This window comes from Equus quagga, chromosome 16, assembly GCF_021613505.1.
Source record: "Equus quagga isolate Etosha38 chromosome 16, UCLA_HA_Equagga_1.0, whole genome shotgun sequence".
NCBI classification, from domain to species: Eukaryota; Metazoa; Chordata; class Mammalia; order Perissodactyla; family Equidae; genus Equus; species Equus quagga.
The window spans coordinates 27,077,636-27,100,867 of NC_060282.1; the positions used below are offsets into that span (position 1 = coordinate 27,077,636).

General features: G+C 33.7%; 1 protein-coding gene across 1 annotated transcript in view; it reads left to right on the top strand.

The window, feature by feature from the left end:
* The window catches only part of CSMD3 (CUB and Sushi multiple domains 3), a 1,175,747-nt gene that overhangs the window by 901,699 nt on the left and 250,816 nt on the right, over positions 1-23,232 (top strand). Inside the window, exons 28-30 of the mRNA XM_046642300.1 lie at positions 10,643-10,834; positions 18,312-18,450; positions 21,741-21,928. Coding sequence (XP_046498256.1) covers positions 10,643-10,834; positions 18,312-18,450; positions 21,741-21,928 — 519 coding nt within the window. The remainder of the gene's footprint in view (positions 1-10,642; positions 10,835-18,311; positions 18,451-21,740; positions 21,929-23,232) is intronic.

Below are 23,232 nucleotides of genomic sequence, written 5' to 3' on the forward strand. Positions count from 1 at the left end.
AAAGATTTATTTCAGAATTAATATTTTTCATAAAATTATAAATTATAATTGTTAGAATAGAACTTTAAGATTTTATATAACACTAAACCAGGCGGGTAAAATATTACTGGGCCAGTTTTACAGTTGAGGTAGCTAAAATTCAGGGAATCATTACAACCTGATCAATACCCCTTTTTTACTACAGTCAAGACTGGAATCTAAGCCTCCTGCTTTTGCTGGCATTACTTATTCAACTGCATGAATCCAAGATTTTTCTTTTTTGAAAGGTCTCGAGGTAAACAAGTTTATACCAAAAAGTCAACTTTCTGGACGGAAAGGACACACAGACCTTATGACTGATTTTAGTGTATGTATTCTTTGTTGTACAAAACAATGCCATAAGAAAACTGGAGTGTTAGTTTGCCAAAGATCACCAAGATGGTAATTCAGACATTATCTCTGAATAATAATTCAAATTATCATCCATATTTTAGTTGAAACCTATACCTGCACTAGTTAGGATTGTGAAATCTGTATTAGGTGAAGTGCATATTTCCAATTAAATTACACTCAATTAGTTGAAAACAAATATAAAATGAGAAGTCGGAAGTATATTTATAGTACTGATGAGTTGTAACAATGCTGAGAACTCAGTTATATTCTGTGCTACTGAGTGCTATCTGCTTTGTTCTGAAAACATCCTCAGGTTATCCAGATAGGTTAAAGCAAATTAAAATATAGTGTAAATGTTGTGTTACTGCATACTTGGAATGAATGTTTCTCAGTGTCCAAAAAATACTGAATTACATATAAACCTTCAGCATACACTGAAATGACTAGTTGTAGTTTTGTTCATTTGGTCCACAAATATTTATTTGATGAACTACTTTTAACTATTGTGGAAGCTTCTCTTCAATTTCTTATATATAAGATCCATTTATCCCTAGGGTATCATAAAGCTTGATTTGATAAGGTCACATGTTACTTAACAATAAATGCAGTTAACTCTTTCAGTGGATTTAGATCATTGGTGAAGACTGAGGGCATTATAAAAACAATTTCTTAGTAACATTAATGTAAGTTTTCTCAACTAGAGAATACATTCTTTTTTAATGCATGTGAAGACATGCACTTATATATAATTAGTATAAGAATAGCATATTTTGAAAAATTATTTCTATTTATACAATAATTAGTTATGAAATCATATTACTTTTACATGTCTTTACTTTCTGGTTCATGAGAATTATTAAGAAAAAACTGATGTGAATACAAGTTGGTTTTGGTAGAATGAAAACAGTTCCATTTTGAAAGCAAAAATCTGTTGTTACAATTTTACCTCTAACTTATGGTAACCAGATACAAACTCATTTTGTTAGAATGAATGCTGCTATACAAGGTAACATCACTGGCATAAAAAATAAAGTAAAAATTATAATATTTTATATTTTTGCTAATGTTCAGTTTATTTCTTGTGTCAATAATTTCACCTTCTATGGTGAATTTATTTCTAATAAAAGTATTTGTATCTGAGTATTAGAATAAATTAGAAGTAAATTTGCAATTAGGAATTTTAAAATTGGAACTGTATTATATTTATTTGATTTTATTGACATCAATGGCCTATGAAAAATTTGCATAGACAGGTGAAATTCTAATTTTTTTAAACATTTCTCTTTCCAAAAATATGAAAACTAAAAGATTTTATAATTTTGTATTTTGGACATGGTAAGATGAGAGGCCTATTAGATATCCAAGTAAAGAAGTTGAACAGAATGGTCTAGAGCTCAGGAGAGACAGTAGGCTGAATATATAAATTTAGGAGGCATTACGCTAAAAAGAGTATTTATTTATTTAACTTTTTATTGAGATTATGATAGTTTACAATCTTGTGAAATTTCAGTTGCACATTACTGTGTGTCAGTTGTGTTGTAGGTGCAGCACTTCACCCTTTGTGCCCACCCCCGCCTCATTCCCCTTCCCCTGGTAGCCACTAATCTGTTCTCTTTGTCTACATGTTTAACTTCCGCATATGAGTGGAGTCATACAGAGATTGCCTTTCTCTATCTGGCTTATTTCACTTAACATAATACCCTCAAGGTCCATTCATGTTGTTGTGAATGGGACAATTGTATCCTTTTGATGGCTGAGTAGTATTCCATTGTATATATATATACCATGACTTCTTTATCCAATCATCAGTTGATGGGCACTTAGGTTGCTTCCACGTCTTGGCTATTGTAAATAATGCTGCAGTGAACTTAGGGGTGCATGGGACTTTTGGAATTGCTGATTTCAAGTTCTTTGGATAGATACCCAGTAGTGGGATGGCTGGGTCATATGGTATTTCTATTTTTAATTTTTTGAGAAATCTCCATACTGTTTTCCATAGTGGTTGCACCAGTTTGCAGTCCCACCAGCAGTGTGTGAGGGTTCCTTTTCCTCCACAACTTCTATCACTTTTTGTTTTGGTTATTTTTGCCATTCTAATGAGTGTAAGGTGATATCTTAGTGTAGTTTTGATTTGGATTTCCCTGATGATCAGTGATGATGAACATCTTTTCATGTGCCTATTGGCCATCTGTATATCTTCTTTGGAGAAATGTCTGTTCATGTGCCCTGCCCATTTTTGGAATGGGTTGTTTGATTTTTTGTTATTGAGTTGTGTGAATTCTTTATACATTATGGAGATTAACCTTTTGTTGGATATATGACTTGCAAATATTTTTTCCCAATTAGTGGGTTGTTTTTTTTTGTTGTTTCAGTCCTGTTTTCCCTTGCCTTGAAGAAGCTCTTTAGTCTGATCAAGTCCCACTTGTTTATTTTTTCTATTGTTTCCCTTGTCTGAGAAGACATGGTGTCCGAAAAGATCAAAGAGTATACTGCCTATATTTTCATCTAGAAGTGCTATCGTTTCAGATCTTACCTTTAGGTCTTTGATCCATTTTGAGTTTATTTGTGAATGGTGAAAAAGAATGGTCAATTTTCATTCTTTTACATGTGGCTATCCAGTTTTCCCAGCACCCTTTGTTGAAGAGACTTTCTTTTCTCCATTGTATGCCCTCAGCTCCTTTGTCAAAGATTAGCTGTCCGTGGATGTGTGATTTTACTTCTGGGCTTTCAATTCTGTTCCATTGATCTGTGCATCTGTGTTTCTAGCAGTACCATGCTGTTTTGAATACTGTAGCTTTGTAGTATGTTTTGAAGTCAGGGATTGTGATGCCTCCAGCTTTGTTCTTTTTTTTCAGGATTGCTTTAGCAATTCGGGGTCTCTTGTTGCCCCATATGAATTTTAGGATTCTTTGTTCTAATTCTGTAAAGAATGTCATTGGGATTCTGATTGGGATTGCATTGAATCTGTAGATTCCTTTAGGTAGTATGGACACTTTAACTATGTTTATTCTTCCAATCCATGTGCGTGGAATGTCTTTCCATCTCCTTATGTCGTCATCACTTTGTTTCCGGAAAGTCTTGTAGTTTTTGTTGTATAGGTCTTTTACTTCCTTAGTTAAATTCACCCCAAGGTATTTTATTCTTTTTGTTGCAATTGTGAATGGTATTGTGTTCTTGAGTTGTTAAAAAGAGTATTTAAAACCATGGGATCAGATGAAGTTGTCCAGGGAGAAATAGCAAAAAGAAGGGAGCAGAACATTAAGGATAAATCCCTAAGGTACTCCAGCCCTCAGGCATTGGGTTAAAAAGGTTGAGAGACAGCAAAAGATAGAGAAAAGGAGCAGCAAATAAGCCAGAAAGAAAACCTGCAGAGTCTGATGACTAAGAGGTCAAGAAAAAAAGTGTTGTGACAGATGTTGCTGAGAAGTTTCTGAAAGAAGGCACAAAAGTTACCAGTGGATTTGGCAGCCTAAATTTAACAAGAGGAGTTTAGTGACTATATCGATTGAAAGGCTGGTGATGACACTGGAGACAGTTTTACAGATATCTCCCTTAGGAGAGATGTTTAATTGGTTTCCTATTAAAGAAAGGAGAGAAATGGGAAAAATAATTGGAAGAGGATGGGAATGTAACAAGGATTTTGTTTGTTTATTTAAGATGGAAATATAAGCCAACTTTGTATGCTGTTCGGAATGACCCAGTACAGAAGGAAGAACTGGTGATTCAGAAGAGATGATAAATGTTGAAGAATGAAGTCCTTGAGAAGTAGAGAGGGTTTAATACCAGGAGCACAAGAACTAGGGTCAGTTTTACATAGAGCAAGGGCACCTTCTCCATTGCAACAGGAGAGGAAGGAGAGAATATGGATGCAGATGCCAGTGACCTAATAGATTTGGTGGTGGTAAAATAAGGGCAATCTTATTACTTCAACTAACTGTAAGGAAAGAAGTCAGACAAAAGAGAGGATGGAAAGGGAAAAGAAAATGAAAAAGCAGTTGGAATGGAAATGTCTTTAGTATTATAATTACTTAAAGAATATCATTTGGCACATATATGGCTAAATTTGGCATATATAAGGCTAAATTTTATTTTTATTATTTCTAATAACACCTGCAAAAAATAACTCTGGGTCTTTCTTTTGTGTTTCCCTTTATGTTGAAATATCAGCAGCAAGAAATGTTTTTGTGTAATGAAGGGTTATAAACTGCTCGATATTTCTTTCCTTTCCATTTGAAACTAGGTCTAATGTTTTTTGGCTAATTCTTTCATCAATCAGCAACTGTCACAGTTCCATTAGTAGGGCATGACTTTGTATTGTTTTCTCTGGTAATGGGGTAGGTTTGTGCTGAGACCAGGTCCTGTAGGAGTTAAGAGCCCTGATGTTGCTTGAGTTCAAATTCTCACTCTGCTGAGAGCAAGCACTTCACATCACTGAGGCTCATTTACCCATTTGAAAATGGGGATGATCACAATACTTCATAAGAATTTGTGTTTTAGCTTGAGTATAAACTTAGTCTTTAGCCAAGTATTTTGCAAACAATATGCTCTCAATAGGGAGCTCAATATGCTCTCAATAGTAATCATTATAATTATTATTTTATTAGTATCTATTCTAAATTAATTGCCCTTCATAATGAACAGCTTCCTTATAAATACAGACTTTATTGTTTGATACAGTATATACCAGTGGAATCCTGTGAATAAGACTGTAATGTTGATATCTGTGCATTTTTTTTTTCAGTAAGAAAAAGATATGTTTAAAGCTAAGTGTTGTAAATGTGTAGGTTTTTGGACTACTCCAACCAGAATGACAGGCAGGTAGATAGTTGCTCTTATGATTTTAAAATTACATTTAAAGATTAATAAAATATTTTAGAAATTCCAATTTAATTAATCACATCATTTGATTTTTATACTATAGTCCACACTTTAAGTACTTTTTTCTGAGGGCTCTATCACTTTTACTTAGGAAGTGTCATTTGGATATGGTCTCATGTCTCCATTCCCATTTTAACTGTCCTAAGTAACTGTGTCATGTTAGGTAAGTTTCTTATTGCTTTGAAGCCTCAATTTTCTCATTGGAAAAATATGAATAATAACAGTAACCAGACTTCTTGTGAATCAAATGCAATATAGCTCATGGTACAGTGTTTGCAAGATAGCAATTGCTCAATAAATACTACATATTAACAATATTAACTATTCCCACACTCTTCTATTTACATAATACTTTTCCCCCTGTGGCTATTATATTTTCTACTGAATAATCAGCTGGTGTAAGGAGCACAATCTACAGCTGAGTAACAGACTAGCCACTCGATAATTCCTATTCTAGACTAACCGGAATGTAAATGGGCAGTCCTTTTCAAGGGAAGGAAACAAGGACAGGAAGTCATCTTTTACTGTAAATTTCATAAAGTTTTGAAAGTTAAATCTAAGCAAGATTTGGATATTATAGCATATAAGCCTCTTATATACACTTTCCAGAATGTTCTTTTCATGATATCATTACAGGTGAGACTACAAGGTTGTTAAGACCTTTTATCTTTGTTGGAATTTCTGCTTACTTTGCATAGCTATGTTAGGAAAAATCGGCAATAAATGGCAGACTTAAACGTAATAGAGCAAATGCAGATATTCATTTCATCAGTTAAATTTGAAGCAATTTGAATTAAAGAAGTTAAGAAAATAAATAGAAATTACACATGTTAATGCATTGGTGGTAAGTATATTATGTTTTGACGTATACTTTTAAAAAAATTTTATATGTTTAAAACCGTTGATAAGCTAAAATACTTACTTGCAAAAATAAGTCTTCATTCTATAGAAATACACTATATTTTATTCCAGAATAGGAGAAAATAGAGAAAGAGGATCAAACATCTACTTAAAAATTTGTGTAATAACAGAAAGAATTGCAAATAAGAATGATATATTTTAAGGATTGTGTTCCACCAAAGTAAAAATATATATCAAATAAAAATTATTAATGTATTTTTACATAAGTGACTATTAAATTCTAAGATTATATAATCGCTTTTAAAATCATACTAAATATGTGAGATTATTTCACTCCTAATTCCCAAGGAGATAGCATGGCTTTTTAAATGGTTATTTATTTTCTTCAATGGTTATAGTTTCTATTTCATACAGAAAACAAGGATGATTGATGCTAAAATTATTATAATTTTGTCTACCCACAAACGCGGAGTATAACCATTATGGAGGTCAAACTTGGAATAAGTAAAGAAAATAAGATAACAGATTCACACCAAGTGATTGTTCCTATTTATATTCAACTAATTGCTTTTAGAACTCAGGTAATTCCAAGAGAAAAAAATTTCTTTGGTCTTTCATTAAACCCCATCATTCTCTATTGTACTTTAAAATCTTACTCTTAATTTATTTTTAATTGAGAGAAAAAGGAACAGTAGGGATTTACCACCTCTCTTCCTTGAAGTCAAACTGACCCAAAGGCAAATGTTTATTTTCACATACATATTATGTATTAGCTGTCATATCAAAGCCTTCTTGTTTTAGCTCCTTGGTTCCACTTTAAATCTTTAAGCACAGTAAATCTGACAAAAGAGCAAAACACCTTTTTTCCTCAAACTCAGCTAAGACGTTTGTATCAACTGTTTTCGTTTCAATACATTTTCATAACATTGTTATTGATACGTTTTTGCTTTCAAGAATGTTCACCTTAAGCTTCAAGCTTCTTGCCAACACAGAGTCCAGCACATGGGAAGCCTCACAAAAAGGGAGAAGTTTTCTCATAGTTTTTTATGCTATTCTTATTTTTCAGTTTGAAAGCTATAGCACATTTCCAATTTTGTCACTTCTTTCCAATAAAAACATTCTAAATGTAAATCTTGTCTGTAGACCATCACTGTCCACTTATATATTGTAAAACCAATCCAGAGATCAGTTTAGTTTTGGTGGAGACCATCCCAGAGCAAATCAAGAAAAACCTAATGACTCAGCTTATCAAAAAAACATTTTACAAAAAATCTCCATCAATATGGGAAGATTATAGTTGCCAGACACTCTGAGGCATGATGGATATTCTGCTAAGGAACTGTGATGGGTATCCCAGGACAAATTCACTTGGAAATTGCAACCAAGTCCTTATCCCTCTCCTGCCAATATTCTCCAATATGAGTTCAATTGTTATTCTAGTAACAACTAAAAACCACTCTCTCAAAAATAACTCTTAAGAAGGTAGATTGAATATGTTTTAAGGTGGATTCAGATTATATCAGCTGTAGTTTTTCTATTCATGGATATAATCTCTACCTTTTTCATAATTTCTTAGTGGGGTTTATTTTATTTTATTTAACTAGAAAGGAGAGAAATTGCATCTCTGGGACAGTTACAAGTAGAAGAGGACAGGCTAGTGTAATATTAAGGATTTGAGTTCTGAAATTGCAGAGAGTAGAGTTCAAATCTTGGTTCTGCACCCTTTTTAGTTTTTGTCATATAGGACAGGTTACTTAATCTTCCTAAACTTTAGTTTTCTCACCTCCAAAATAAGGCTAATAATCACAGTTGACTCATAGTGTTATTAGGAGAATTAAATGAATTATACATGTAAGGCCCTGTCCATAGACAGTGCTCAGAAACACTCGTTTATCAGTAAAAGGAAGCAAAACTATAAGACTTCTCATTATATATATGATGATAGATTTTGCTTCACTTAAGTGATTGGTGAAATGACATTTGTAGTCTACATTTTGCAACCCTTTAAAAAAAGAAATCCTTTAAAAAATAACCTTTTTTTACTCTTTCAAAAACATAAACAAAAATATACATATGTGTATGTATATATGTGTGTGTGTATATATATGTGCGATCACGTTTGTTGTTGCTGTTTTTATGCAGTGTCAGGCCTAGTGTCTCATCAATATCCAGTTTTCTTTTCAGCTTTTTAACTGATATGATCCTCTTGATTCCCATACAACTTTGAGTATTAGAGCATTACGATATGGTATAAAGATATTCTGGTTTCTTTGTTGTGTGGGTGTATTAGAGAGATGAGCCACAAGTTTACTGGATGGATTAACAGATTGATTGATATATTGATGAATCTATCTATTGATCTATTGACCTATCTACCTATACCCATCTTCCTACTAAGGATGTGTACAATAGAATCCGTTTATTTGTACCACCACTATACAGAACAATTTGAAGTCTGTTCAGTTCTATTTGTGTCTACTTATTTCTTCTTCGTATTCCTGGCACCTAGCACGATGGCTGGAATATATTCAGTTAGTAAGTGAATGAAGGAGTGAATACAGTTATGTGTCTGTAATCCAGCAATTTGTGTCATTAATATGCAATTTAAAGAATAATTTGTGGGGGCTGGCCCCGTGGTCGAGTGGTTAAGTTCGCGCACTCCGCTGCAGGCGGCCCAGTATTTCGTTGGTTCGAATCCTGGGCGCGGACATGGCACTGCTCATCAGACCACGCTGAGGCAGCGTCCCACATGCCACAACTAGAAGAACCCACAGCGAAGAATATACAACTATGTACCGGGGGGCTTTGGGGAGAAAAAGGAAATAATAAAATCTTTAAAAAAAAAAAAAAAAAGAATAATTTGTGTAAGTGATGAATACGACATTTATAAATATAGTTTAATAATAGCTTACTTAAGTGGAAATTTTAATAGCTTCCTTGTTTTGATACTTAATTGACATATGCTTTAGGGTAAAACTACTTTGTGGTAATTCAGAATAATATTTGGTTCTATTAACCTGAATAATTAGAGTTAACTCTATTATTAAATGTACCATATACTATGCATAGAAGAATGTTTACTTTCCTATGGTCTCATACTATTCTCCTTTTCTCTAATGATTTTTTAAAATTTTTATTTTTAGGTAATTTTAGATTTATATACAATTGTAAGAAATAATAGAGAGCCTGTATACTTTTCACCCAGTTTCCCCTAATGACAACTTCTTACGTAACCATAGCACAATATAGCAGCCAGAAAATTGACATTGATACAATCCACCAACCTTATTCAGATTTCACTAGTTTTACATATACTTGTGTGTGTGTGTGTGTGTGTGTTTCATTCTATGTAGATTTGTATGACTACCACCACCACTGTCAAGATACAGTACAGGTCCTCACAAGCATCGCTAGTGTTACTCTTCTACAGCCACAGTCACCTCCTTCCATCCTCTGCCCTTACAACTGCTGGTAACCACTAATCTGTTTCCCAGTTCATAATTTTGTCACTTCAAGAATGTTACATAAATAGAGTCAAATAGTATATAACCGTTTGATATTGCATTTTTTTCACTCGGCATAATTTCCTTCAGATCCATCCAAGTTGTTGTGTGTGTCCTCATTCCTTTTTGTTGCTGAGTGATATTCTATGGTATGAATTTACCAAAGTTAGATTAATCCTTCGCCTGTTGAAGGGCATTTGGGTTGTTCCTGGTTTTCAGCTATTACAAATAAGGCTGCTATGAACATTGATGTTCGGCTTTTTATGTGAACATAAGCTTTCACTTTTCTGGGATAAAACTGCACTTGATAAGAGTGCGGTCATTGGATTGTATGTCAAGCACATGTTTAGTTTTGCAAGAAACTGCCATACTTCTTTCTAGAGTGGCTGTACCATTTTATATTCCCACCAGCATTGTATGAATAATTCAGTTTTCTCCAGAATCTTGCCAGCATTTGGTGTTATCATATTTTTTATTTTAGTCAATCTGATAAGTATGTAGTAATGTCTCATTGTGGTTTTAATTTGCATTTCCCTAATGGCTAATGTTGTTGAACATCTTTTCATGTGCCATCTGGTATTCTCTTCATTGAAATGTTTTTTGCCCATTTTGTAATTGGATTGTTTTTCTTCTTCCTTTTTTTTTCCCAGTTGAATTTTAAGAGTTTTTATATATTCTTGACACAAGTCCTTTGTGGAATATATCTCATGCAAATATGTTCTCCCAGTCTGCAGCTTTCTTTTTATCTTCTTCACAGTATCTTTCACAGAGCATCAAAATAATAGATTGCAAGTAAATCTATTATTTAGCTACTATAATTCCATGCCCTTTCTTGAAACAAGTTAGCACAAAAATTATTTAACAAAAATAAATTAAAAAGTATTTATTATGCCAGCTTTTAAAAGTTGGCCCCGGAATTTTTAAGTTAATTTTCTAAAAGCACATAGATATGTGGAAAGTGCAAACTGGAACTTCGAAATTGATTTTGGTATAATCAAAACTAACGGTTTGTTTCTGTCTTTTCATAGGTTCTGTTGCCACTGCATGTCGTGACCCAGGGGTTCCCATGAATGGGACGCGAAATGGGGATGGACGAGAACCTGGGGATACTGTTGTTTTTCAGTGTGACCCAGGATATGAGCTTCAAGGAGAGGAAAGAATAACCTGCATCCAGGTAGAAAATCGATACTTCTGGCAGCCCAGCCCACCAGTCTGTATAGGTATGAATTAAAGAACAATTAAAATTTTATATAAGTATAAAACAATGGTTAAAACCTGTTATTGATGTTATTAATTAAGAACAATATTGTAGAATAGGTTCTATTTGGGAGTCTAAGATTTCAGTCTTCAAAAAATGCACAAAATTATAAATAATTATCATTTTTCTCCGAGTAGAGAGACGGTCCATAATTTATTGATTCTCAATGATTCTAAGGTCATATAAAAGGAAAAGTTAAGTCTCAGAGCTCTTGAAAAATCCTAATCTTCCCTTGTCTACTATATAAATATAGATATCCACTCCTTTTAAAATTTAAAGAGTGGATTCATATTCAATATTTAAAATGGACCAAATCAATCTTGCCTCGGCAATGGTTATTTATTGAAAATTTTATCGAAACTTACATTTGAATTTCAAAACTTTGACTTTGCATTCAATTTATGTATTCCAAAAGAATATTAGGTTTTATTTTGATGATCTAAGGATTGACAGCAGCTCGGTTCATCCTTACAACTGTCTTTTTGTCTCCATGCTGTGTTCTTGACTCCCCAAGTTAGACTGTAGAAAATTAAGATATATATTATTTCTCTACTAGATCTGAGAAAAAGTTGGAGGGATGTACCACCTTTGAAATGAAAATAGTGGGAAAACCTGCTATATGATCTTTAGGAAAAACTCATTATAAAATTAAACTATTTTAATCTTAAACTTTTTACATCAAGTGTTTTAGAATTGGTATCATCTTAAATTTACAATAAATTTTGACCAAACTATGTTCTCTCTACTCAAAATTTTATTTATTTACATATTCTCTCACTTACTACACAGAAGCAACTTGAGAGAAGATCCCATATCTTGTTCATCGTTGTATTTCCTATAGCATTCAGCATACACAGATTTAGCACATTTGGGAGACTAACCCTTATTTTTGTTCACCTATATTCAACTCATAAATACTTTTTTTTTTCTTGTGAGGAAAATTGGTCCTGAGCTGACATCTGTTGCCAATCTTCCTCTTTTTGCTTAAGGAAGATTGTCACTGAGGTAACATCTGTGCCAATCTTCCTCTGTTTTATGTGGGATAACGCCACAGCATGGCTTGATGAGCAGCGCTAGGTCCACATCTGGGATCCGAACTCGAAAACCCCAGGCCACCGAAGTAGAGTGCACGAACTTAACCACAACATCACTGGACCAGCCCCATAAATACATTTTTAATAATCATTTCACAGTGATTTTTTTGAGTTATAATGTTATAGTAACTCAATTTAGTAATTCAGTCAGAAGTGAACAAACTCAAGCACTCAATTATTCAGATTTATTTTACCCCATGTTTTAACTTGTTATTCAGGAGTCACACACTCAAATTCATTAGACAGTCACTGTGTCCTTGGCATAGTTCTGAGCACTGAGGCTTTAGCAGTAAAACAAGACAGACAAGTTCTCTGTTCTTTTAAACCTACTTTCCAGTGAAATGAAAACTAAAAACTCTGAATTTTTATGTAACATTTTTTCTATTTTGTATGTTGGAATTTTGAAAACATAATGCACAAAACAAAACACATCTAAAATCTCAAACAAGCCAGGGAGTAGACACACAGTTCTAGACTTCTGCAGAAAATGAGATAGATGCCAAGGAAAAAGGCTTGTTAAAGAGACTTAAAAAAAAACCCCACAAAATAAGCACATAGCTTGAGCCAGTTTGGGTTTAGCCATATCTCCCTTTACACTTTATTATTTCCACTCACACCTATGTTGCTCTGCATGTACCACTACAACATTCTAAATCATCAAACATTGATCAATTTACATTTGCTGTAACTGCACTCATAAAAGCAGGAGAAAAAATACTGTTAAGAAACATTTTCAAGGAAAAAGAGACTGAAACAATGAAATTTTCATTTTTTTTTTACTATTCAGTTAAGCTAAAAAATCCTAATTAAATTAAAACACTACTTCCAATTAGTTGGAATTTGATTATCTTGTTAAGAGTATCTTTGTGCAACGTGGAAATGATAGAACACTACCGGCTTACTGTAGAGCTTCTTGCCTTATGGTGATTCTTAAGCTTCATTAAACAATGTTGCTTATTAGAAGTACCAGAAAGGCTATACTATGTCAAATGTTTTTATGTTTAGAATCCTAAAATAGTGAAAGACTTTACACAGAAATTCTAGGAAACACAAAAATCCAAGACGTAAAAGATTAAAGTGTTTTGAGATAGACTGTTATAAAATTCCATTTGTAGACAAGATTTTGGCTAGTAAGTCCTAATTCTAGAAAAAAGAGAAAATTGAATACTAAATCTTACAATCTTACTTAAATCAAGCAGGTTGTGGAAAGTTTTTTGTATGGATTATGGTGCTGTGTATTATTTTTTGGTAGGAAAAAATAGCTTGAGGAGAGGATATGCATTAGAGATTCTCTGAGGAAGAAAATAACTTAAAAAAAAAGTCTGAAAAATTGCTAAGGCTGCAAAAAGCTTGACCTCTGAAACTGATAAGAAAGAACTCCATGATTGGAAATACTATGCCAGAGATTAAACCCTGAACTTTTTAGAAACTCCATAAGTCTGTGTCTCAGACCCCGGAGCATAAAGCATTTTGCTTGCATGTAGAAGTAGTCAGCTTTATAGCAAGTATCAAACAGAAGGACGTCATCTTTAAGAGTTAATAGAATTCATTCCAACAAAATTGACAGTGTGAAGATTACTTTGACATTGCCACAGGGAAAGTAGCAGCACTCAATATGAAGGTAAATAACAAAGATATTAGTGTGGGTGGGCTGCTGAGAAAGACAGCAGACCCAAATAAAACTGAATTGGGGAGAAAAAATTAAGAAGATTATAAAATAGTTATCAGTAGTTGCCCATATAACTGCCTCATGAGAAACTACGCTTAGAACAAATCATTAATATCAGAATTCCATGAAGCCTAACTGAAAATTTGATTCATAAATCTATTTGACTTGAGGAGAATTTTATTCTGATGCTTTATGATTACATGCATAAAAATAAAAATGTATTTTCCAAATGCTATTTACAGTTTAGGATATTTAAGGCAAAGAGAATATTCTTTACTCACTGAGTGTTTGGGATATACAAATGTCAAATAATGTCTCTCCCTACCTCAATGGCTTTTGTAGATTTTCAAAATCAACTATAGCAATGAAGTATACTGGGAGAACCTTGATAAATAATTTAAATAATAGAATCTAAAGAATTTTAAAGGATCCTGAGTTCAAATAATAGTATAATCATGTAAAATATCCAGTAAGATGCTTAAAAATATATGTAATGGATTTTCTGCATCTTTTGTGATAAATGATATACATGTATAAATATATATATGGACATGTGCAAGTGTATAAAATTTCTAACAATACAAAAGACCCGTGTTCCTTGTGAAAAATAAATAAAATTGAAACAAATGAATAAAATTGCTGCCACATGCTCCACCAAATTACGCATAATTCTTCTGCTTTAGCATGTGAAAAAAACCCACAAACAACATTTTGCTATCATTCCCATCTTTCGTACATATATACATTTGCCATTGTTACACATATTTCTCTCATTCTTTTTCAAATTCGCATATTATTTTAAAGGTTCCCAAGGGAAAATATACTGTTATTTTTATCAAAACACATAGCTACAAATTAAATTACACATTCATCTGTAGTCATCTTCATTATCTTTATAATCAATAAAAGAGCCACTAGTAATTCAACAAAAAAATTATAGAATGTGTAGTATGTGCTGAATTCTAGGTATAAAATAACATATAAGACACAGTTTTTAGCTTACAGATTAGTGATGAATGCACACACCTAAAAGGAATATTTAAATAAAATATAGTAAGGGAAGTAATGGAGATATGCAGAGGTTTCTATGGATACCAGAGTCAGTTGGAAATAGCTGAAGCAGAGGCCAGGTTGGGGATTTCCAGGAAAACTTCCTGGAGGCAGTGATGAATCTTGAAACATAAGCAAGAGTTATACAAATGTAGAAGGGAAAAAAACATTTCAGGAAAAACAAATAGCATGGGCAAAGGCATTTCAGTACAAGGAACTGTAAGCAATTTGATAGTATTTGAGTGTAAATTATGTGTTTAGATTGGTGGTTGATGTAATTGGAAAGGTTGCAAGGGTCAACTCATGCAAGCTGTACTGGAGTTGGAGCATTATCTTTAAGGCAATGTGAAACAACTGCAGAATTTTATGCATAGGCATAGAATGACTAGATGTTTTCACTGAGATGATTTGAAGGAAACTAGATTATATTAGAGGCATGGGAAACAAGACGCCATTGCAATAATTCTGGAGGTAGATAAGAGTCAGATCTAGAAATATGGTAGAAGGCAAAGAAAGAAGAGCTAGGTTGAAAATGTGTACGAGGATCTGGGAGGTAGAGTCTTGGTAGTGCTTCTTGATGGATTGGATACAAGGGTGCAGTGAAGAAAAGAGAAGAATCTTAGGCCTCTAGCTTGGGAATATAGGAGGATGATAGTGCTAATCAAACAACCTCAGAATGCAGAAGGAGAAGCAAATTTGAGTTGAGGTTTGGCTACGTTAGATATTCTGTGTTTGATTTGCACGTAGGCTATCAGGTAGAGACAGCCAGTAAACACTTGGGCATATGGTTTAGAGTTAAGCAGAGAAATCTGCTAGAGAAGATGGGAAAAAGAAGTCATCAGGGTATAAGTGGAAAATAAAGTCAAAATTTGGATGTGGTCAACAAGGAAGAATGTAGTGGAGTGAAAATGAGAGATGTCTAGGCAAGCAATTTAGGAGAATACTAAAATTATAGATGAAGTGAAATTCCAAGAAGTGTTGACAATAAAACTGAGGTCTGCACAAAGAAATTAGAAGAAAATTAGAAGTAGATTTCCAAAAACAAGGAGAATGAATTTAAGGTGAAAGTCAACAGTTAAGAATGACTACAGATGTGAAGAGAAAGATAAAGGCAGAAAATTCTCGATTTTATTAGTCAATACAAAAGTCCTTTCAGGGTGAGCTAAAAAGCATTTGTGTTGGGGGCAAGGAGGCTGAGGGAGACAGCAACGGCTGGAGGCAGCATGAGAGGTAGAAAGGACCAAATGAAGACATCTAGAGTCCCTAAGCAACAAAAAGGTTATTGTGTCTCTCTAAATATAATCTAAAATAAAAAAAAATACTAAGCCTTAAGACAAGTTCTCTCAGGATGAATACTTTGATGCCTTTCTTTGAGAAATAGCATGTGAAACTGATGACCTACTTTGCTAATCATGTTAGTCTGCTTATAGGTAAATGTAGCACATAGGTGAAGAAAGAGACATTAAGATTAGATCTCCTTTTCAGAAGACTTAGTTGTGAAAATTAAAAATAAATCTGAAATAAGTAAGGAGAGACTTTTGTTCAAAAGGAATTATTACAGGGTATGGGTAGGGGAACTACTATTGTGATAAGGAGAACAACATGACCATGAGCCCTACAAGCAGCTCGAGAGTTAGGCAACAGGACTTGTATATACAAGAGGATCGGAAGAAGCATATGTGGGGAAGTGGGAAGAGAGGGGACAGATTGGAGAGTAGATCAGAGAATGTTGTGCTCTGCCTCCAGTCTGTCCTCAGCAGGGGTTGCGTGCTTGCTCAAGGCTGAGGGTGGGCAAAGTTCAGGGTCCTAGAGGAGGGAGAGAAGCTTAACCCAAGTTTGGTTACAAGCATTTTATTCTGATTGATCAGTGGGGATAAGCAATTCAGCTTATCAATTAGGGCAAAGAATGGGAATTTGCAGGGGCTGTGTCTAGTCTGTCATAAGAAAACGAGGAGGACTTATTTCTGGGGTCTTCTCTAAGACATGATAAGTGGGTCTTCTCTGAGTCATATGGAGAAGTGCAGTTCCTCACATTGAGCCATTTAACCAAACACAAAAGGGGTAAAGGGATTTCTTAACCATCAGGTAAAATTTAACATTTTTGGTTGAAAAAAAGGTGAAAGGAAATAGGTCATAGGGAACTTTGTTTTATGCTTAGGATGAAAGAGACTTGAGCATGTCTGTGGACAAAGGGGAAGAAGCCAGAGAGAATAAAGGAGGTAAATGAATGAAGTTCTGGAGAAGGAAGAGGGATTATGTGACAGGTTGAGGGTGTTATCCTGATTAATAGGAGGAACTCTTTATCCTCCGATTGTAGAGAGAAATATTCAGGAGGCGTTGGAGTTTGAAGAGGAAAGACTACAGAAATTTGAGATAGTTTTTGTCTAATCATTTGATAAGATATGACAAAAATGAACATGTGATAGGTGAAGTGATGAATAAATTAAGTCTTAGCAAATAAATATTCTTAGTAGAGTAGGAGCTGAGGTCATCTACTGTGACTGAGGTACTAGTCAAGGGTAGAAGGGCATGGAGAGATGTAATAGTGAACATCCATAATTAGGTGGCAAAAATTACCAAATTCTAAGGATGATTTTGCATATCTAGTCTCAGGCAAAGAACAGAGATCTGAAATGTTGCCAGAACCAAAATTCTCCTTCTTTCAAAACCAGTTTTATGCTGTCAAAAGAATCTGTATGCCTTATAACTGAATGGTAAAATTTATCTGAGAAAACTGTAATTTTAAAACTCAGATAAGAGAAGAATGCTGATGTGCTGATTATGTGTAAGGAGACATCATGAGATCATGAGAATCCCAATTGCAATCTCTCTCTGAAGCTACCAGCACCGTGGAATATGTTGTTTTCTTATCTTAAGCTACGTTTAACAGACTTCAACAGTAATCCCCTGAAGATTCTGTTCTCTGAATTTCACTGATAATTTCTTGAGCCTCTCCATTGAAGCATTACACAAACTTTTGTTTGGGGCTGCAATGATAACTGTAGTAACTGTCCACTTTCATCAATAAATCAGACAACTAGAATTTAGAAATATCTTAATTAGTATAACAGCTTTTTAATGCAAGTGCTGTAGGTTCTTAGATAATTATCCATTCTCACTCATTAACTATTATTGAAGCCTCTTCCTCCATAAACAGGTAAAAAGCTACCAGAGAAGAAATGAAAATGAGTCAACTATCTCATATCCTATTATTCTACTTATTATTAGAGGTTTTGTTTTGCTTTGTTTTGTTTCTAACCTTTTATAGTGATCTTCAGACTTTTTCTTAGTAACCATGGGGAGATGATCTTTACCCCTCTTCTAAATGCTTATCTTTTACATGAAACAAAATAGTAATAAAAGAGAGAAATATATATATATATAATTTTTTCTTGTCTTTTGAAGCCAGTAAAGCAGCTAAATTCAACGTATTCATGTATGTATGTATGTATTTAATATTTTAATAGTCTTTCTTGAAAGACAATGCAGCATTCAAGCATCCAGTACTATAAAAAGTCAAGTCTGTACAAAACCTCCAAAACTTTTTTAGAGAAGTGTTTTCGCAAATATTGATAGCTGATAAATTTTATTAATTACTTAAAGGGTTTTGTTTGTTTAAATTAAAGCACCCTGTGGAGGCAATTTAACAGGATCTTCAGGGTTTATTCTTTCGCCCAACTTCCCTCATCCGTATCCCCATAGCAGGGACTGTGACTGGACCATCACCGTCAATGCAGACTATGTTATCTCCTTGGCATTTATCAGGTGAGTTCCTGGACATTTCCATGTTTAAAAAATCTTTTTGGTCATTTTGCTTTAGCATTTGCACTAGGCAAATTTTATTTCTATACATGACATTTTTATTATTTTTTACTAATTCCAATACTAATACTTCATAGTCAGCAGTTTGCAAAGCCTTGTATCATAGCACAGATGCCAGTGCAGCTCTGAGGGCTAGTGGTGAGTGAGCATCTTCACCAGATTCCAGTGTAGAGGAAACATGTTAAAGGTGAATGGTTTATTGACTTTCATGAAATGTGATTCCTTTATAAACTTTTCTCCCTCCCTGTACTTAACCATCACTGCTTCAAAAAATTCAGTTTTTCCTAAACTTCAAGATTAAAAGGTCAATACTTCAAGGATTTTTTCCTCCCACGTGTGCACCACCCAAACCCTTTGGAAGCGTCTAAATACTCATATATGCAGCACTGCCATTGGGCTTGGGAAGACATATGTTCTAACTACCGCCCTTTTTGGTGGTCTCATGAAGTCAAGCCTGCAAAGCAGAATTTGATGGATCATCTCTGTATGATTTCTCAGCAGAACTTGTCTCATGATAGAACTTTACACAGGAGTGTTCCAGAATTTACATTTGTCGTTTAGCAATGTCAGTTGCAGGGTTAGCTTAGTACTGAAGTAGTGGAGGATGCAGCTTCTTATGTAGGAAAGGAGGTGGCTGATGTTGAGCCCTAACTCTGCCACTGTCATCTATGTTACCTTGGTGAAGTTAATTATTTGAATGAGCCTCTGTGTCCCCACACTGAGCTAATAGATATCACAAAACCTGCCCTAACTTTTCCCCTTAAGATTTAAATGGGAGTGTTAGGTATGAGCAACTCAGAGAGGCCCTAAGTAGAAGTGTTCCTAGTCTTCAATGTCCAAGACTGATGTGCATTGACCCTAGTAACACAACACCTCTTTCTGCTAGTGTGTCCAAGCTGTTTGGTATTTATGTAAAATATTAAGCTTAAATATGCATTTTTTTCTAATATATGGAAGCCGGATTTTTAAAAAATTAAAGAAATAATTTGAATGCGTGAAAATTTTTTAAAGTGTAAATATATGGAATTTTTGTTTCTATAGTTTGTAGTGATACATATATAATTGACAATAACAAAATAACAGTTAAGATAATGTTAGTTATATGGCAGGACCCAGTTATAAGACAACTTCCTGAGGTAAGGACTATTACTTCCATTCTTATAGTTGAGGAAATGGCAGTACAGACATTAGAAATGTCAAGAGGTATGATACAGGGCTTAATATACTTATAAAATTATTTTAGTTAATAACTAAGTGGTAGAAGGCCATATTACATGAAGTGCATGACCTGAATTTGATGTCCAGCTGTGTCATTTATTCTGTGAGTTTGGGGAGACCTCTGATGTTTCAGGGCCTTAGTGTACTTACTCATTGGGAAAGTGACAAGGATAATCCCTTCCTTATATCTCAGGATTATTGACAAGATCAAGTTAGTATTTATGAAAGTGCCTTGTAAAATAGAGAGTACTATTAGAATGTACTGACTTTCTAGTTTTTCAGGAAAAATACTCATTACAGCTAGGATTCTAAAATTTCCTAGAAAAAGACTATTTTTTGTTTTATTCTCATTTTCCAAGAAGTTACAAATCAGTATTTTGAAATATTTATTTAAGCCCAAACTAGAAATGAAAAAGAAATGTACTGCAATCCATTGTTAAATAGGCTTTTGGCCTTCCAAGGATAATACATAGCGCTATAATATATCAGTTACAAATCACTTGTTTCTAGTGATTCTCCCAACAGTGAGACCGGTGAGGAAGTTGTAATTCTCCTCAACGTTAATGTTGAAAGAGATGTTCAGAAAGATTGTGTTTTACTTGAGAACAGGGGTCAAGAGTAATGAAATAAGGGCTTGTCCTCTGATTTCTACTTTATTGCAGCAAAGTTACCAAAATGCAGGCCCCATATTCACTGAAAGGTTTCAAGAGTAATTAATTAAATTAGACTTATGAAACTATTGAATAAATTAAAACAAAATATAACAGTATGATAGTGGTCCCCCAATTTTCTCATGTTACAGGGTTCCTTGTATATGGAAAGGTTGGGAACTTCTGCATTAGCTCAGTCTTTCTTCGCCACTGTTATGTACAAGTAAACTAGCCAGACTCCCCCCACCTTATACGTGCATACCTAAAGGATTAGAATTGTTGTGGAAACTTAACCTGTATAAATCCAGTAGATTTGGAAATAATATCTTTCACCTAACAAGTTTCTTGTTTAGATGCAAAGATGATAAAACTTGACAAAATGGTTTCTCCACTGATGGAAGTTAACAATGGCAAGCTTTACTAGTTTTATTTTATATCATGAACTTGTTCACTTTTCTTAATGACCCAATTAAGTCCATCCTTTTCTCTGCCACCTTATGAGCTGGTAATAGACGAATGATTGTGTGTCTTCTGCCTTCTAAATATGTGGGTTGTATAATCATTATGGGACAATTCTCGTACTTTTGAAGATTGTTAAGGCAAGTTTATTATGCAGACTTTTACACTATTAAAATATTGATTTGAATAATTTACATGCTAAAATGTCCTTGTTCACACAATGTATAATTTTGACAGATAGTGTATTGGTTTGATTTCTCCTATGTTAAGTTGTAAAAGAAGAAAATATATTTACTTTCAGGAAAAAGAATGCCTAATACAATGTGCAGTTTCATTTGAGTTATTTAAATGCAAATTTGTATTTTGAACTTTTGCTCGAGTCTGATAAGTAGAGTTGAATTTTAAAACAACAAAACTGCTCATAAATTTTGAAGTTTAAAGCAAATAGTACCAAAGAAAAAAGAGGTTGTGTTTTCATGATGTAAAATATCTGGATAAATATTTTAAAAAATAGGTAATATCTTCCATACTTTACTGATATAAAGTAAATTGCATAAGGATAAGTAGCTAATGAGCAGAAGCAAGGCTTGAACCTATACCTCTGACTCCAAATTCTGTACTCTTTCATCAGCTTAACGATTTGCTATACGATCGTTTGTATTGCCTGTAGATGCAATGCCAACTTAGAAATATTTGAAAATATCAAGATGTCTTTTTTCTTTTGTGGTGTTGATATTCATATTCCACATGTTGTTGCCAGGTGAATTTTCAAAGTGGCTTATTTTGACAGGGTCTTTTGTTATTTTTAAAGATATTTATTCAATTAATATATGATTATATGACTATTAGGCTTAATGCCTTAGTAATAATCATTGTGCTTCCTTCTCTCTTTCTTCCTTTTTTTAGTTTTAGCATAGAACCAAACTATGACTTCCTCTATATATATGATGGACCAGACAGTAACAGCCCACTGATTGGAAGTTTTCAAGACAGCAAGTTACCAGAGAGAATAGAAAGCAGCTCAAATAACATGCATTTGGCTTTTCGGAGTGATGGATCTGTTAGTTACACTGGATTTCATTTAGAATATAAAGGTAAACGTGAACATTTGATTTTAGCATCATGATTTAAATTGTGAATATTTTATATAGGAGAATAATTTTGTATTGGCCATTGTCAATGGTTAGTTGTATGTGCATTTCTTAATGCAGACTACCTACAATTCATCTCATAAAAGAGCTCTCATTGTAGACTTTTCTTATCAGTAAGAGGAAGGTAGCATTTCCCTAATTACTACCAAAGGAAATGTATCAGGTAATCAAATTAGCAATTAGTGTACTCTGGGAGTTGGCTGAGACCACAAAATATTTTTTAAAAAACAAAGTTGCTTTTTGGAAGCTGAAGATTAACACAATTATCGTTATTCAGAAACTACTCTCAGTGATAAAGGAGAATAAGGCATAGTGATAATTATGTTTCAAAAAATATCTAAAGATATTTAAATATGTCAATATTCAGAACAGGGAGAATAAACTACAGTGATAATTATAATATTTTTGCATATTTCTGCAAGTATTTAAATGAATCAATATTACAATGCCTTGGATATTTATAAATATATTTTTCTTAAGTTTTGTACTCAATGACTGTAGGAAAAAATTAGGTCTTGGTTGTTTAAAGTTAAAATTTATTTTTCAATAAATAAATTTATTTTTCAAAACATACTGATTATTCATCTTAAGTTATTAACTGAGTTCTGAAATTATGTACTTTGGAATTATTACTTACCACTTGGCTTTTTTCTTTTTTCCTTTTTTTTTAGTGAGTAAGATTGGCCCTGTGCTAACATCTGTTGCCGATCTTCCTCTTTTTGCTTGAGGAAGATTGTCACTGAGCTAACATCTGTGCCAGTCTTCCTGTATTTTGTATGCGGGGCACCACCACAGCATGGTTTGATGACTAGTGTGTAGGTCTGCTCCCAGGATCCAAACCTGCAAACCCTGGGTTCCCAAAGCAGAGTGCGCGAACTCAACTACTATGCCACTGGGACAGCCTTTGGCTTTTTTTTTTTTCATTATGAAATACTTTCAGTAACTGAAAATTATATAGAATAATAAAACAAACTTCAAAGTATCCATCATCCAACTTGACAAACTTTAACATTGTGCCATATTTGCTTCAGATCTCTTTCTTCTTGTGTCATTGTTGATTTTAAAGAGAATATGCCCAATGTTTTACCTTTAAGTATGATGTTTGCTATTGGTTGGTGGCAGTTTATTAAGGGCTCACATTTTTTAACTCCTTTTCAGGGACACTTCAATGTTATTTACATATAAAAAATCATTTACGTCTATGAGTGAAGAAGTTTTAGCATAACAAGGTCAAAGTAATTTGCCCA